General features: G+C 40.2%; 1 protein-coding gene across 6 annotated transcripts in view; it reads left to right on the forward strand.

Moving 5' to 3' along the window:
• LOC119957933 (alpha-actinin-1-like) overlaps positions 1 to 15223 on the forward strand; it is a 103770-nt gene that overhangs the window by 62609 nt on the left and 25938 nt on the right. For 4 of the 6 annotated variants that reach the window (XM_038786147.1, XM_038786148.1, XM_038786145.1 and 1 more), the window contains exons 4-8: positions 1021 to 1107; positions 2645 to 2732; positions 6105 to 6183; positions 6410 to 6491; positions 11353 to 11438. In XM_038786147.1, coding sequence (XP_038642075.1) covers positions 1021 to 1107; positions 2645 to 2732; positions 6105 to 6183; positions 6410 to 6491; positions 11353 to 11438 — 422 coding nt within the window. Of the gene's footprint in view, positions 1 to 1020; positions 1108 to 2644; positions 2733 to 6104; positions 6184 to 6409; positions 6492 to 11352; positions 11439 to 11633; positions 11720 to 15223 lie in introns of all 6 variants that reach the window. The other 2 variants (XM_038786146.1, XM_038786144.1) reach the window with 1 other exon arrangement.

The following is a 15223-nucleotide window of genomic DNA, read 5'->3' on the forward strand; positions in this document are numbered from 1 at the left end:
GGTAGTGCAAACTCCACACAGACGCACCCAAGATTGGAATTGAACCCGGGTCCCTGAAGCTGTAAGGCAGCAATGCTAATCACCATACCACCATGGTGCATCCTCTTAGTTTTCCATGTTGCTGTGTTGCATAGTAAACTAGTTTTTTTTACCAGACCAAGTTTCTTTTTTAAAAAGTTTCCGTGAAGGACTTTGCAGACCATCAGATAGTTCAAACTCAGCAATGTGTGGCTGTCTATAAGTATTAACCAAGGAATTGATCTGCAAATCCAGCTAACACTCCCCTTGCCTCATCTTGGCTGGTGTAACTGATGAGGCAATTATGGCCATTGATTCTGAACTGATTCTAGGAATGGAAATGCACCTCTCTTTTGTTAGTTCAGAATTTCACATTGCTGGTAGAATTGCAATGCCATCTTTTTGGGGACCATGATCCGAAATGATGTAAATTCATGTGATACCAGGTGGTACATGCATTGGTAACTAACTTTTGGATGATGGGCAGGAGGACATAACTGGGCACGTATGTAATACAGTAACTATGTCAATGCTGTAGCGCACTTAAAGACATGTGACTCTAGATTGGGAATTATCCAATTAATTTTTTCCAATTAAGGAGCAATTTTGCGTGGCCAGTCCATCTACCCTGCACATCTTTAGGTTGTGGGGGCGAAACCCATGCAAATACGAGGAGAATGTGCAAACTCCACACGGACAGTGACCCAGAACCGGGATCAAACCCGGAGGTTTGCGCTGTGAGGCAGCAGTGGTAGCCCACTGCGCCACCGTGCCACCAGGAATTATTTTCTGCTAAGGATTGATACTTTCCTGATTTTCTTGTGATTTGTTATACAATTTGCTTTAAATGGTTTGTGTTTAGTCTGTAATGTAAGAATAGTTTAGTTTGACAGTCCTAATTTAGAAATATTAGCCAATTGTTTTCCAGTTGAGATTAATCTATTTGCAAGTGAAGGAAAGTGGCTCACCTTTAAGAAATTGTTTCCTTTTTTCCCCCCCCAGAAATTGTGGATGGGAATGTAAAGATGACTCTAGGTATGATCTGGACTATCATCCTTCGTTTTGCCATTCAAGACATATCTGTTGAAGGTAAGAATGGCTTTTGTTTCTGAAACATGGAATCTTACGTGACCACCTGTGTATCTGAATTCTTAGCATGAGAGCTGAATTCCTCCTTCTGCTCTAAACATCATGCACAGTTTTAGAATTGAAATGGACTGAGATATTTGTGATTTCTTACTGACAACTCGGGCATGTATAAGCCACACGTTTGCATGTCTCGAAGAAGACTGGCAGAGTGACGTATCACGTTCCTCATAGCACCTTTCAGGATCTAGTTTATGATCCAGCCTGGGCAGAGACACATTTTGTTTCTTTTTGCCTTGTTGACTCTGGAACATTTTTTTTTCAAACTTTGAGATGATTTGCACTTTGTTCCCGTTGAGCTTGTGGTTTTAGTGAGAGCCCATAATTCTGCATAAATTGGAAAATTTATGTCTGGGTTTGAGCAGCTAGTGCAGCGTATAAAATTCTCATTGGCCTACACTTCCTGTACCAGCCTCCCCGGACAGGCGCCGGAATGTGGCGACTAGAGGCTTTTCACAGTAACTTAATTGAAGCCTACTCGTGACAATAGCGATTTTCATTTCATTTCAATGGATATGGGGTAATGGATGATCATTAACCAGGCCTTTCTGTACAGCTGACCCATGATCAACGTTCCCTCTAACTTTTTTCATGTGTGCAGCCTGTTGCAGTGATCAGCATATTGAGGATTGCTGTAGAGGGAGCACTACTCGTGCTATAGCTGATAACTTGGGCAATTGGTGGCAAAATTAAAAAATAGCCTTTTCACCAAAATTCACCAAACTTGTATTTAAAACTGATTTGAAATGCTGGAAGTAAAGACCATATGAATTACATTCACCAATTGAATTAACTAACTTCAAAAGTGGTTGAGCAGGAAGTGAGGCTTAAAGATGAATGGTCCTTTCTGGCCACCTTCAGACAGATTGAAAGTGGTTTTATGAACTGGTGTTCCAGTGTGGATGCTGATTTTGTCTGCACACTTTAACTGCATGTCAGCTAGAGAAGTTGATTTACATAGATGACAGGAGCTGTAGATAGAATCCATAGGAGATAAGCTCTTATTTTTTTTTAACTTCTAAATCTAAAACTCAAATTTCTACCGACAGGGCTGTACAATGCTGAGAGATCGCAGCTGTTGGTCTGTACATTCTGTAAATAGTGGTTTATTAACTTGGGCACAGTAGTCAATGCGATCCTTATTATAGAATAGGCTTGTTTATCTACAATGAGACCATTCACATTCCAGGTTAAGTGATGCCTTGAAATTGCTTCCTGTCAAGGTGATATTTCAAAGTAATCATTGTGAACCAGGTGGTATTTAATGCAGCATGTCCTGTGGGGTCTGCAAACTTCAGTAAGCCAGATGGTTCCAGGTAGCAATTTTGTTTTGTGCGCAGTTGCTAATCCAAGTATATTTTTTAAGGTGCTTTGTATTCTTTGTACTATATGCTGTAAAAGTGTTTTGGGGGCTACTTGAGAGTTCAACACTCCTGATTTGTTCCTAACTCTAGCCATTGCCAAAATGTTTATTTTCCAGAGACCTCTGCCAAGGAGGGATTGCTGCTGTGGTGCCAGAGAAAGACGGCACCATACAAGAATGTAAATGTGCAGAACTTCCACATCAGGTAATGGGTGCAACATGGAGTATCACTCATTTTCTGTGGTGGCGGGAGGTAACTGATTTGTGAGTAAATTGGAGTGACAGATTTCCAATCACCGACTTGCAGTCATTTTATTCACAGCCAGTCTTCCTGGTTGTCATTTTGCACCCATTTGTTACTTGAATCTTTATTGATGTCCATATAAGTTCTCTAGCAAACTATTGGTACAATAGTTGCCCTTCATTTGAGCAGTTGAATGCACTTAGCTTGACTTCCACTGTGGGTGGACAAACAATGCTGTGTGCAATGTGCATTTCCTTTAAACTTCATCAGCTCCCAAAGGCAGGAAGCCTACATTTCAATTGTAAAAGCTTTTTTTAAAAATAAAACTCCAGCGATTGCAGTCGAACACTCCCTGATTCAGTTGCCCATTTGGTCATTTTGGCTGTACATGATTGTATCCATTGACCTTTAGCTGTGCTTTAATTAGCCTTTTCTCTTCTACAGCAGAGATGTGAGCAATCTCATAAATATTTCCCTGTCACCATGTTGTACTGTTGTCCCAAACCACTTCCCCTCTTGATTGCTTACAGTTAATGGTGACACTTTGCATAATGTGGTTCATTCAATTCTTGAATTTGAATGTTGCCACAAATAAAATAAAATTGCTTTTAGCCTATTCCCACGTAAAGGAGACTGACAGTTATTGGAGTTTTCAGTATGTATTGGCTTTGAAGAGCCAATCCATAAGCAATCCATAAATAAAATAAAACACTCTACAGTGGATTCTCATTCAGGTTTGCTAGTACATCTGAAGAGTGTTTAAGCTCAGGGACATTGATTACCTCCCGAGAAACGATCTCTTCATCCCTCTCTCTCTCTCTCTCTCCCTCTTGTCCTTTCCATCCTTTCAAATGTTACTACTTTCTCTTTTAAGATGCAACTGTCTGCCTCGTGGTGAAGATTTCTGGATTCTCAATCTCTTGACCATTTTAAATTTGGGGCACCCTACCTCTGACTTGCCAGCAAGAGGAAATGGTTTGCCCTAATCTTTTAACAGTTTTAAAAACTTGTTATAAATCACATTCTCTGCTTTCATTACTCCACTGGAAATAGTCAGTATTTTGTACCTCCTATATTTTCTCATTCTGGTGTACCTTTGTTGTTCTTGGGCTTTAATGTCTATTTTATTTAATGGAATGCCTAGAAATTATGCACTCATTGCCTTTATGGTGAACTGTCTGTGTGGAGTTTTCACTTTCTCCCTGTGTCTGCGTAGGTTTCCTCCGGGTGCTCCAGTTTCTCCCCACAGTCTAAAGATGTACAGGTTGGGTGAATTAGCCATTCTAAAAAATGGCCCGTAGTGTCCAAATGTTAGGTGGGGTTATGGGGTTGCAGGAATGGGGCAGGGCATTGGGCCTAGATACTGTGCTCTTTCAGAAGGTCGGTATAGACGCGATGGGCTGAATGGCCACCCTTCGCTGTAGGGATTCTGTGGTTCTATATGCATCATCATTGCCTCTTGTGCTGGTTTGTTCAAAACACAAAATACTGTTGTTTGTTCGTACAGATGTTGCACTATCGGTATTTTCATTGAACCATGTTTATCCACCTCTTGTTTTCCAATGACTATTCATTCCTTATTTCTGTATTATCTCTGTATAGTCTCTCAATTTCTATTAAATTGCATCCACCCTGCTGCTAATCTGCCTTTTATAGTGTAAATACAACTCTAATAATACAGCTCTCATGATACAAAGTTGCGCTTTTGTCATAGTCTATGGATTTTGTTTTGGAAAGAAAGCAAAAGCCACCACAGCAACTCTGCAGTATGTTGAGGGGATTAGATCATTTATATTGAACAGTTGTTACAAACAATATTTTTTTCCATGGGAAGCATACCTTCAAATATAAAGAGTGTATATATAACCGTTTTAAAACAAATTGCCCAATTAAGGGGCAATTTAGTGTGGCCAATCCACCTACCCTGCACATCTTTGGGTTGTGGGGGGTCAGACCCACGCAGACACTGGGTGAAATCGTAAACTCCACATGAACAGTGACCCGGGGCCAGGATCGAACCCGGGTCCTCGGCACCGTGAGGCATCGCATTTCTGTGCAAATTTTATTTGTCAATGGTTTACTGGGGTGAATGACATAATTTGACCCAATAGAAGTCTATTCAAAAGGGCCTGTGCTGCGAATGTCTAGTTTCAGAACTCACATGTTTGGAATCTATCTTTTTTAGTTTTAGGAATTAGACTATTTTTTAAAAAGTGCTAATAAATGGACAAGCCTCATAAGAAATTAATATTCACCCCTAATGTAAATGCAAATCCAACTTGGGTTAATCGCAGTTAAAATGTAACCTGTGTTCATCTTGCAAGGTAATAGTGAGAAAATGTAAATAAAATACCCCTCTCTAAATTTATGGTGGAATTCTGAAATTGTCTGGAATTTTGTGGTTGGCGTTAAAAGCACCAAATTGGTGGGTAAAATCTTTTGGTTCAGACAGAGAATGCCAAGAGCTGTAAAATAGCTTGGACCAGGAGTTAAAAAAACTATCAGAAAGCATGGATATTTCTGTGGTGGAGACACTAAGCAAGAGTGCAGTGTAGCCCATGCTTGTGCGAGTCTGCAGTTGAGGTGCTTAGGAGTGATGGAGGGTCATTTAACTGGAGGCTAGTGGAAGGACCCCAAGAATGCTCATGCCTCTGACAATCGCAGGAACATTTCCTGAGAGCTGTGGCACTTTGATTTGGTCCCATGAGAGTGAAGGAACCTACAAGAGCTTGATAAGTAGAGACAAACTACTTTGAGGGCAGTCGTATGGGGAAAAAGGGATAGGCTGTTTAGTTTTAATTTAAAATGTGTTTTTATGGTTTTCAATGTAAAGTATAGATATTTACCCAAGACTAAGTTTATTTTGTTGGCTTTGCTTTCTTGTATAGTTAACTCATATATTTGTTCTGAACTGTGAAGTAATTCTTTTCAGTTAATAACAATGTTTGAGTTTCTCTAAATGTTAATGGTCCTTGGCTTAATCACACGCCAGCAAAAATATAATTGAGCTTAGTGGAATTATATTTGTCTAAAGTTTGAGTGCATTTGCTATTTAGTTATTTTGTCTCACTGAATTCCAGTGCTTGGGAACCCGTATTGGTGCTAACCATCACTTCTGATGTTTTCAGCAGATTCCAGCCCTCGTTGTAAACAATTCTTTTTACTGTGGCTTTCCAAAAGTGAGGGAAATTGTGTTTTCTTTTTGCATTTGTTTAAATGTGTTCATTCTCCTGGTTCAATGGTTTGAAATTATTGGAGTGGATATATCATTTGTGGGAAAGAAAATAAGCGCATGTTCTAATATTGGATTTTGTTTCTGATATTGGTGTCTAGTTGGAAAGATGGGCTGGCATTCAACGCGCTCATTCATAGGCACAGACCAGAACTTATTGATTACGACAAGCTGAGGAAGGTATGTAACAATCTGAACAAGATTTAATGTGTGACTCAATTTTCTCTGACCTGGATCCCTACAAGGTTTGAACCTGTTCGAGGTCACAACTACAGCTTCTCATCCATTTATTTTTGTTCAAAATGGATGCTTATGTATGTTGTACAAAAAAAGTATGCCATCTTGTAACTTACTGATTATGATCCTGGTTTTTGACACTTTGGTTCTTTTTCCTGTCATACCGTAGGATGATCCGCTCACAAACCTGAACAATGCCTTTGAGGTTGCTGAGAAATACCTGGATATACCCAAGATGTTGGATGCAGAAGGTAAGTCATTTTGTCTTGCATACAATATACTTGCAAACATTCTGTATTTTGTCAGACTTCTTGTATGGATAGCTGTTCTGAGATGGGCCTTGAATAAAGCATTGCGTATCTTTTGTTCTGATTGTATAGAACGTCAGTCTGTGAATGCAGAAGTTATTTTTTAGAGTTTGTTATTTTAATGTTTCTTCACCACAGGATACTGTCTGATTTGAAACTCACTACAATGGAAGCATTATAATTTTAATTTTGGAGGACTGCACGGCGGCACACTGGTTAGCACTGCTGCCTCACAATGCTGAGGACCCGGGTTCGATCCTGGCCCCGGGTCACTGTCCGTGTGGAGTTTGCACATTCTCCCCATATCTGCGTGGGTCTCACCCCCACAACCCAAAGATGTGCAGGGTAGGTGGATTGGCCATGCTAAATTGCCCCTGAATTGGAAAAAAATAATTAGTTACTCTAAATTTTTAAATTTAAATTTTGGCTCACTTAAAGATGAACCCAAGAGAAATTTTGTATTTGCAGATGACACAGAATTTGGAAGCATTGAGGACTGAGGGTGGTACAGTATAGAACTTCAAAGGATCATAGACAAGTTGGTGAAATGGGTGGCTAGGTGGCAGATGGAAATTCAGTGCAGAGAAATGTGCACTGATTTATTTTGGTTAGAAGAACATGGAGACAATGTAGGAGACACTGGAGTATTGCATCAAAAGTTTGGGGCACTGCGCCTGGGAAGGATCTGAAGGCATTTGAGAGTGTGCAGTAATGATTCCAGAGACGAGGAATTCCAATTATGTTGATAGATTGGAGACATTGGGACTGTTTCTCTTGGCGAAGAGAAGGCAGAGGAGATTTGATGAGGTATTCCGAATCATGAGGGGTCCGGACAGCGTAGGTAGAGAGAAACTGGCTCCCATTCGACAGAGCAGGTGCAGTATTCCATGACATGATTTAATGGGATTTGACAGTTTCCACTAATTATACCATTATTAAAAATCCAGAGCATTTTGCAGACATCATTTCTCATTAGAGTGCTCTTGAACTTTCCCTCAAGTTACTTACACCAATTGCTACTTCCAGTGAATAATTTTTTGTTCTAGTAGGGGGGTTAAAAAATTGTTAGAACTGTTACTCTTCCTCATTCCTCAGGGGCTGATTTAGCTCATTGGGCTAAATCGCTGGCTTTAAGCAGACCAAGCAGGCCAGCAACACTGTTCGATTCCCGGATCAGTCTCCCCGGACAGGCGCCGGAATGTGGCGACTTCTGTGGCTTTTCACAGTAACTTCATTGAAGCCTACTCGTGACAAGCGATTTTCATTTCATTTCATTTGGCAACATGGTATTTGAATTTGGTTAATGACAATACCAAGAGCCTGACTAAGGGAATAAAGCTGGGAAGCAGCCTTCTGAATCCTGTTTAGACTTTAACTGATGCAAACATTTTTGGAGGCTTACCTTTGATAACCCATGATATATGTATGTGCATTGGGATTGGATAGGTCTAGAAACACCAATTAGACTACCTTGCTAAATGAATTTTCTCACTTTACAAAAAAAGGCAACGTTACCAATGACACCTTGTGCTTGATACAATATCATAAGAATATAACAAATAGCTTGAACTAAAAATCTATCTCTTGTCCTTGAATATACTCCATAATGGACATCCAAAACAGTGAGGGAGAGAATTTCAAAGGTTCACAGTCCTGAGGAACCATCTCCTCGCCTCCATACCAAATGATTGACTCCTTGTTCTAGATTTCTCCGACCAGAGAAACAACCTTGGCCTACCTCATCACTCCCCCAGATTCTCTTCAGATCAAGGGGGCGAGACAACATGGTTGTGCTGCTGCTGCACTTGCTGCAGTATGTACGAGATGTGCCAAACTCCGAACATCTGATCCAACACTCTACTTTGTGGACATACTTTTGCCATGGGGGAAATGGGCTATAGTAACACTACCTACTGCAAATGCAATCCAGTTATTTAAGGAATGGAAAATTTTGACTTTAAACAAGTTGCATAATCGCAATGTATTTTCAAACAAAAACTTGGCAAAAGTGGTCGCAATTAACATACGCGATATGTTAATTGTATATTTCAATTACAAACTGGTCGAGGGAGCTAATTGGGATTTTCACTTAGTTTCACTGTCACACCACTGGAGTGGTTGAGTTACGAATATTTTGCTTCAAATACAAGACTGAGAAAGATTGGCACTGGTACTATCTGTAACTGGGTTTCTGGATTTGATACGGCTAATTACATCAGGGGGAGTGTGCCTAGAATTATTGGGGCTGTTTAGTGTCATAATATCCACTCATGTATATAATGGGATGCAGACAGGCAGTGATTGACACGCAGGATGACCAATGAACACACAACAACCAATCACCAGACAGGACACCACCACTATAAAGCCCACAGGGCATTAAGACTCCCCCTCTCTCAGGACCCAGATACTGAGACAGTCAGAGTGCACAAGTTAGTGGGCACTACTACCATGTGGAGCTAGTAAGTCTGGTCGAGCCAGTAAGAAGTCATCAGTAGGATTAGTAGAGTGTCAACCCACAGCTGAACATGTACAGCAGTTCATAGTTGGATCATCTCCGGTGTCAGACATTTGTTTCTAGCTTCCCTGCATCCAGTTGCAGTCGACGTCGAACCAACCTGCCTAACACATCATTTAGTTTCTCGTTGTACCAAGTGTCCAATCTGCAGCATGTGTCTACCATCTTTGTATAATAAACTGTGGGTGCCTAATTCTTGTACCCAGACATCACTGGAAAGGGTTCGTGCAGGAAATGGATGTCTTTGGGGAATTATGGTGCAGATGTTTCTTTGCCAGATGCAAAGCTGATTGTGTGTGGGGGAGTTTTTACAGTTAATTAACAATTCTTCTCTCTATCTGTAATTAATGATTGTTACTGGAAGGTGAACATGTGGATGTCAGATCAGGGTGAAGGAGCTTCAATTATGTACAGAAGAAAAGAGCTTTAAGTGATGCTGCCTTTTGATCATTGTCATGGATGCACATTTTAAGATGTACTTTCAATTGTCCAGAGGGCTAATCTTTTTTTTCCAGTTCCCAGAGCCAGGCAAGTTTAAAGTCACATTCCATCATTTTAGTGACAGCTCTGTGACATTTTACAAATGCAGCAATAAAGACCTTTGAGCCCAAGTACTTCCCTGGACGTGACTTCTCCATTTAATGTTCTGGCACACCAACAGTTTGCAATTCCAAACCACAGTTTTTTTTTTTTTTTGTTTCAGTGTAACAATCCACCCTTTTTTGTTACTGAGAACTGCTAAAAACCTATTTGTTTAGCCTACTGTAGGAGTGCCCAGCCTTTCCTTGGTGTGCACATGCCCCCACGGAGCTCCCATTAATTTGCAAACACCTTAAATTACTTTTACAAGCAAACTCTCAAAATTCTGAGGATAACAAATGGAAGGTAGATGGGAGTTGCCTCAGTTGGGAAAGCTCAACTACTGTGGCCGGGTGCGATTGATGTATGGTCAGTGAGCCGCAGGCTGGTCATCTCAGTGGAATGTTTGATCTATGTAAATCTGAAAGACATTCTACCCTTCATCATCATATTTATTATGCAAGTCATGCTTCACACTTGCACAACATTACTGCAATGCTTTAACCACACAATATGCACATTCATTTCCACATTCCTAACTGAATTTTTTCGTCTACCCCTTTTAGCAACACTATTTTTCCAAGCCCCTCCTATGGGGGAAAAGTGCATCAGCTGCAATTCTGGAAGGCAGGCAGCCAAAATCTCATGACTTGCGTTTCATGAGAGCAGTATTTAACTATTGTGCTTTTGAGCTGAAATTTTGCCTAGCTGAGGTGTACTATTTGTTCCTGAAAATTGTCTTTTTTGGTTCTGTCTTTCCCAAGTGGAATTGCTGATCAAATATTTAAATTTGTAATGAGTCCAGTTTGTGCATCGAGCTGAGGGTTATTTTAACATTTGTATCCCATTATGGTGTTCTGCAGTCTTTTCAAAGTAATTATGGCTGTTCACAGTAGCGCAAGTTCTTCATTAACTAACAGGTAAACCTGTTAACCAATTATGATTAGTAAATTATGTTAATGCAAGAATATTAAATGCTAACAGGATTCCATTCTGCCAGGGGCTGAACCTTTGCTCACTGATTCCATTGACTTATTTTCATTCGTGTGAACAGCGCAGCATTTTTATGAATAACTTGACAAACCTTGGAAAAAATATATTTTTTATATTTGGTTAGCAGTTTCCTGTGGAATGACTGCAGAATGTTAATTGCATTTTTTTGGTCTCATTAGGATAACTCTAAATAATTCTATAGATGCTTATAATGTTTTAACTGTACATATTGGGATAGCTATTCTCTTCTGTAAATTCTTGGGTGGATGTATTTTCTGTAACAAAAAAAACTTAATTCCTTCACGTTTGATAATCAGTGCACTGCAATTTAGTATCTAGATAATTTCTCCTGTGGTTCAAATACTCTGGGATCATACCAGAATTTAACTGCAGCAATTGGTACCATTTACATTGGTGTTCTGGGTTTCATTTTCTTTGGAGGGGGAAATTGGAGATGAGGTGCTTCGGATTGATTGTTTCTCTCTTTCCCCCCCCCCCAACTTTCCTTTTCTGAATATCCCCTTGTAGATTTGGGGGCGAGAGTGCTGCCTCACTTCCTTCACATTCTCTTTTGAAACTTAAGTAAGATATGGTGTGGAAAATTGTGTGTTGGAACGGTGCTGATGACCCAAGGCTAATGCATGTAAAGTGTTTGATTGCAGCAGCTGAAGATGTCGATTAGAAGCGTCTCTTAATATTTTTGTTTGCCCACAGACATTGTGAACACCGCCCGCCCTGATGAGAAGGCTATTATGACCTATGTCTCCTGCTTCTACCATGCCTTTTCAGGAGCACAGAAGGTACCATAAGTCACCAAGGACCCCTCTCTTCCTGCAAAACTGATCTCGTGCTTCTCTTTCAGCTGTTCCTCAGATTTTTATATTCTTGGTTCTAGGCATGATGCTGCACCTGTTCTCTCTCGTACCATTTAATGAGTGTTTTTCTGCTTTTGGCATGATGCAACCTTACTCTGCTCTGACTTTCTCTCTGCACAGATATTGTAGGCACTCTCAGGCCAGATGAAAAGGCTATTATGACTTACGTTTCATGCTACTACCATGCCTTCTCAGGTGCTCAAAAGGTGAGCTCTTATCTCCTGCAAAGATTCTGTCCTGAGTGCTTTTGGTCATCTGTGGTGTGCTGCTTATATTTCTCATGATTAACAGTGGCAAACATTGGATATCTTCAATCTTATCTCTTTGTATGTTGCAATGCATCTTCTGTTTGCTGTATGATATTGCAATTGTAAAGGATATTTGGTGCCACGAGGGCATGCTCATGTTTAGCAAATGAAACTGCCTTTTGGGAAGTGTTTTGAGCAGTAAAGACATTTTACCATACAACCACAAAGCTATTTCACAGTTTCTGTGGCTGTTTCATTAACGTCCATCTCGAGAACTGAAATTTTTAGGAAATAGGAGCAAAACCTCCTAACAGTCAGATCAACCGTCACCATCTCTGTCTTCCCTCTCCTTTTCTACCATCTTGTCATATCCTTTCTTAATGCAGATATGGATCCAGTTACCTGAATCCATTTTTATGTTGACTGCTTCAGTGTCCTTCCTTTGTAACATTCAACAACTGTATCTTCTGGGTGAAAAAGTTCCATCTCATTTCACATTGAGCGTCCAAACGTTTTAAACAAGTATCACACTGTATTTGAACTCTTCACCGTGATGAACTATTCACCTGGACAAGTCTTGCCATTTCCTGTTCACAATCTCTGAGGTCATCTTAAAGTCTATAAGGTGAAGAAACTTTGTAAGAAATTTAGTTGGGTTGCTTTTGTGTAACTATAAAGTAGATGCCTTAGAGCAAGAAAACCTTTTTATACTTGTCGTTTGGATCATTTGGTGTTCTTTCTTCCCTGACTCCAAATGCAAGCAGGATATTCTGTGGATGAGTTCACAGTAATTATAATTTTCAACTTCCTATAATGCTTTTCCATAATTCTGCATATATAGCAGAGGAAGCTTTTATTATCCAGTGAAGACTTGGAACTTTGCCCTGGACTGTACTTCCAGGATAAATCCTTGGGTTTTTTTCAGACTGAAATCCATGACTTTCTTAAATTTACTAAATTTTAGATATTAAAAATTCCTTTTTTTTATCAAGGTGAGTTTGTTGCAATAACTGCAGTGCATGTAGCATTTTCTCAGTGGTCTGGCTACACTTAACTATTTGCATGCATCTTACACTTTCAGTGCATTTGTGGAGTGATGTTTGCTAGTTTCTGACTAGCCAATTTCTACTCCTGTCACCAAGGTGCCTAGCACATTCAGTCAGAACAATTAGAAAGGTAGGTGTTGGAATTGTCATAATTTAAAGGAAGTTTAAAAATGTGGTTTTGCACCAAATCATTTTGGTGTACAGCAAAATAAGGAAAGATTAATTCCAAGATGCCACTTAAGTCTTGCGTACTGATATGTCAAATCTCATGAGCAACGCAGCACCAAAAATACCATTGAGCATGCACGTAAAGCAATCCTATATTCCTTAATCTCATTTCTTTAATATAAAATATGACTTATTTTGTGAACTGGTTTTCGCCTGTTATCCATTGCTGTCTCTTTCTCTGTAGACCCTTTGTTTCCATCTCTGATGACCAGCTCTCATCTGCTTTCGTTCTTCCTGTGTGCTTATTGTTTTTTTGCTATGCAACAGGTACAGCATCCTTCTCCCTTTCTTTGCTTTAACTATTTTCCTAATGTCTCCTGGCCATGAATGCTGCATATTTGATCCTTTCTGGAGTTTTGATTGAGCAATTATGCCCCCCTCCTCCCACAGTTTCTGCTCTTCTAGATCACTTAGTCAATAAGGGCCCTGACATGATAGCTGCGGTTACTTCTGACTATTATGAACCATAATTCTATGGTGAAGGCCTATTACCATACGCACACTGTGCAGGTAGTATGCTACATCATAGTGCAACAGAATTAAGTTGATAAATATGCAATTCTTCTAATAGCTGAGTGATGTTCTGGATGCTCTTGGGGATTCCAAATCCTTAAAGTAAAAGTTACTTTCAGTAATTCGAAGGTGTACCATTCAAGCTCGCTTTCATTTTTTGAATTCCATGCTAGATAAGCTCCCAGTGCAATGCTGACGGGATTGTGCATTTGGATTTATGCCCACTATTATCCATGATAGAAAAATTAGCAGGTTAGAAGTTGGCATGAATTTTTTTTAAAGTCATAACTGGTCATATATTTTCAGTATGTGCCATGTTCGTGTTAGAAATAGCTCCACGATCAAGCTTTTCCAAGACACGGGGGGGGGGGGGGGGGGGGGGGCATAATCAGAATCTTAAACCTAACCTTTTTTGAAAGTTAAATTAGGAAACACTTCGCACAAAGGGTGGTAGAAATTTGGAACTCTTCAGTGAATGGTAATTGATGTTAGATCAATTAATGTTAAATCTGTGATTGATGGATTTTTGTTAGTCAAAGCTATGAAGCGATCTGGTGAAGAGGTGCATGTATGGATTGAGGTTGCCGATCCGCTGTGATCTTGCATGGTGACACAGGCCCAGGGGGTGAAACGGCCTTCTCTTTCCTGCTGTTTCTACTTTTTATATTTATAGGCAGAATCCCTAATTATTTGTCTTTATGCCTTCCAATTTTTATGATGAAGAAAAAACCATTAGTACTAGAATTCCGTTCCTTTTTGTTGAGTCTCTCTCTATTCTCTGCTCCAGGTCACTTGACAGTACCACCTGAATCCATTCATACTGTCTGCTCCAATGGACAATGAGACTTCAGTTGTGCAGAGTAATGTGTTCATGGGTTCATTTTAAATTATCCATGAAAAGTAGCACTTCTACTAAAAGCTCCAGATTACTTTATTCAAAATTTTAATGCATATAATTTTAGGCTTTGAATTGAGGTCAGTCCTCGCTGCTCCAGGACATCACTGCAGGAGTTCCTCAAGATAGTGTCCTAACCCCCATTTTCAGCTACTTCGTCAATGACCTTCCCTCCATCATAAGGTCAGAAATGGGAATGTTCACTGATGACTGCAGGATGTTAAGTACAATTCGTGACTACTTGGATTCTATAGCAGTCTATGTTCAAATACAGCAGTACCTCAACACTATCCAGGCTTGGGCTGGCAAGTAACATTTGTGTCACACCAGTGCCAGGCAATGACCATCTCCAATAAGAGGATCTAACCATAGCCCCTTGATATACAGTGGCATTACCATCACTGAATCCCCCACTATCCACATCCTATGGGTTACCATTGGCCTGAAACTGAACTAGACTAGCCATATAAATACTGTAGTTATCCGAGCAGGTCAGAGGCTAGGAATCCTGCAGCGAGTAACCCGCCTCCTGACTCCCCAAAGCCTGTCCACCATCTACAAGGCAAAATGTCAGGAGTATAATGGAATACACTCCATTTTCTTGGATACATAGAATACATAGAACATACAGTGCAGAAGTAGGCCATTCGTCCCATCGAGTCTGCACCGACCCACTTAAGCCCTCACTTCCCTATCCCTGTAACCCAATAACCCCTCCTAACCATTTTGGCCACTTGAGGACAATTTACCATAGCCAATCCTACTGTGGGAGGAAACCGG

Source organism: Scyliorhinus canicula, chromosome 27, assembly GCF_902713615.1.
Source record: "Scyliorhinus canicula chromosome 27, sScyCan1.1, whole genome shotgun sequence".
Classification (NCBI taxonomy): domain Eukaryota; kingdom Metazoa; phylum Chordata; class Chondrichthyes; order Carcharhiniformes; family Scyliorhinidae; genus Scyliorhinus; species Scyliorhinus canicula.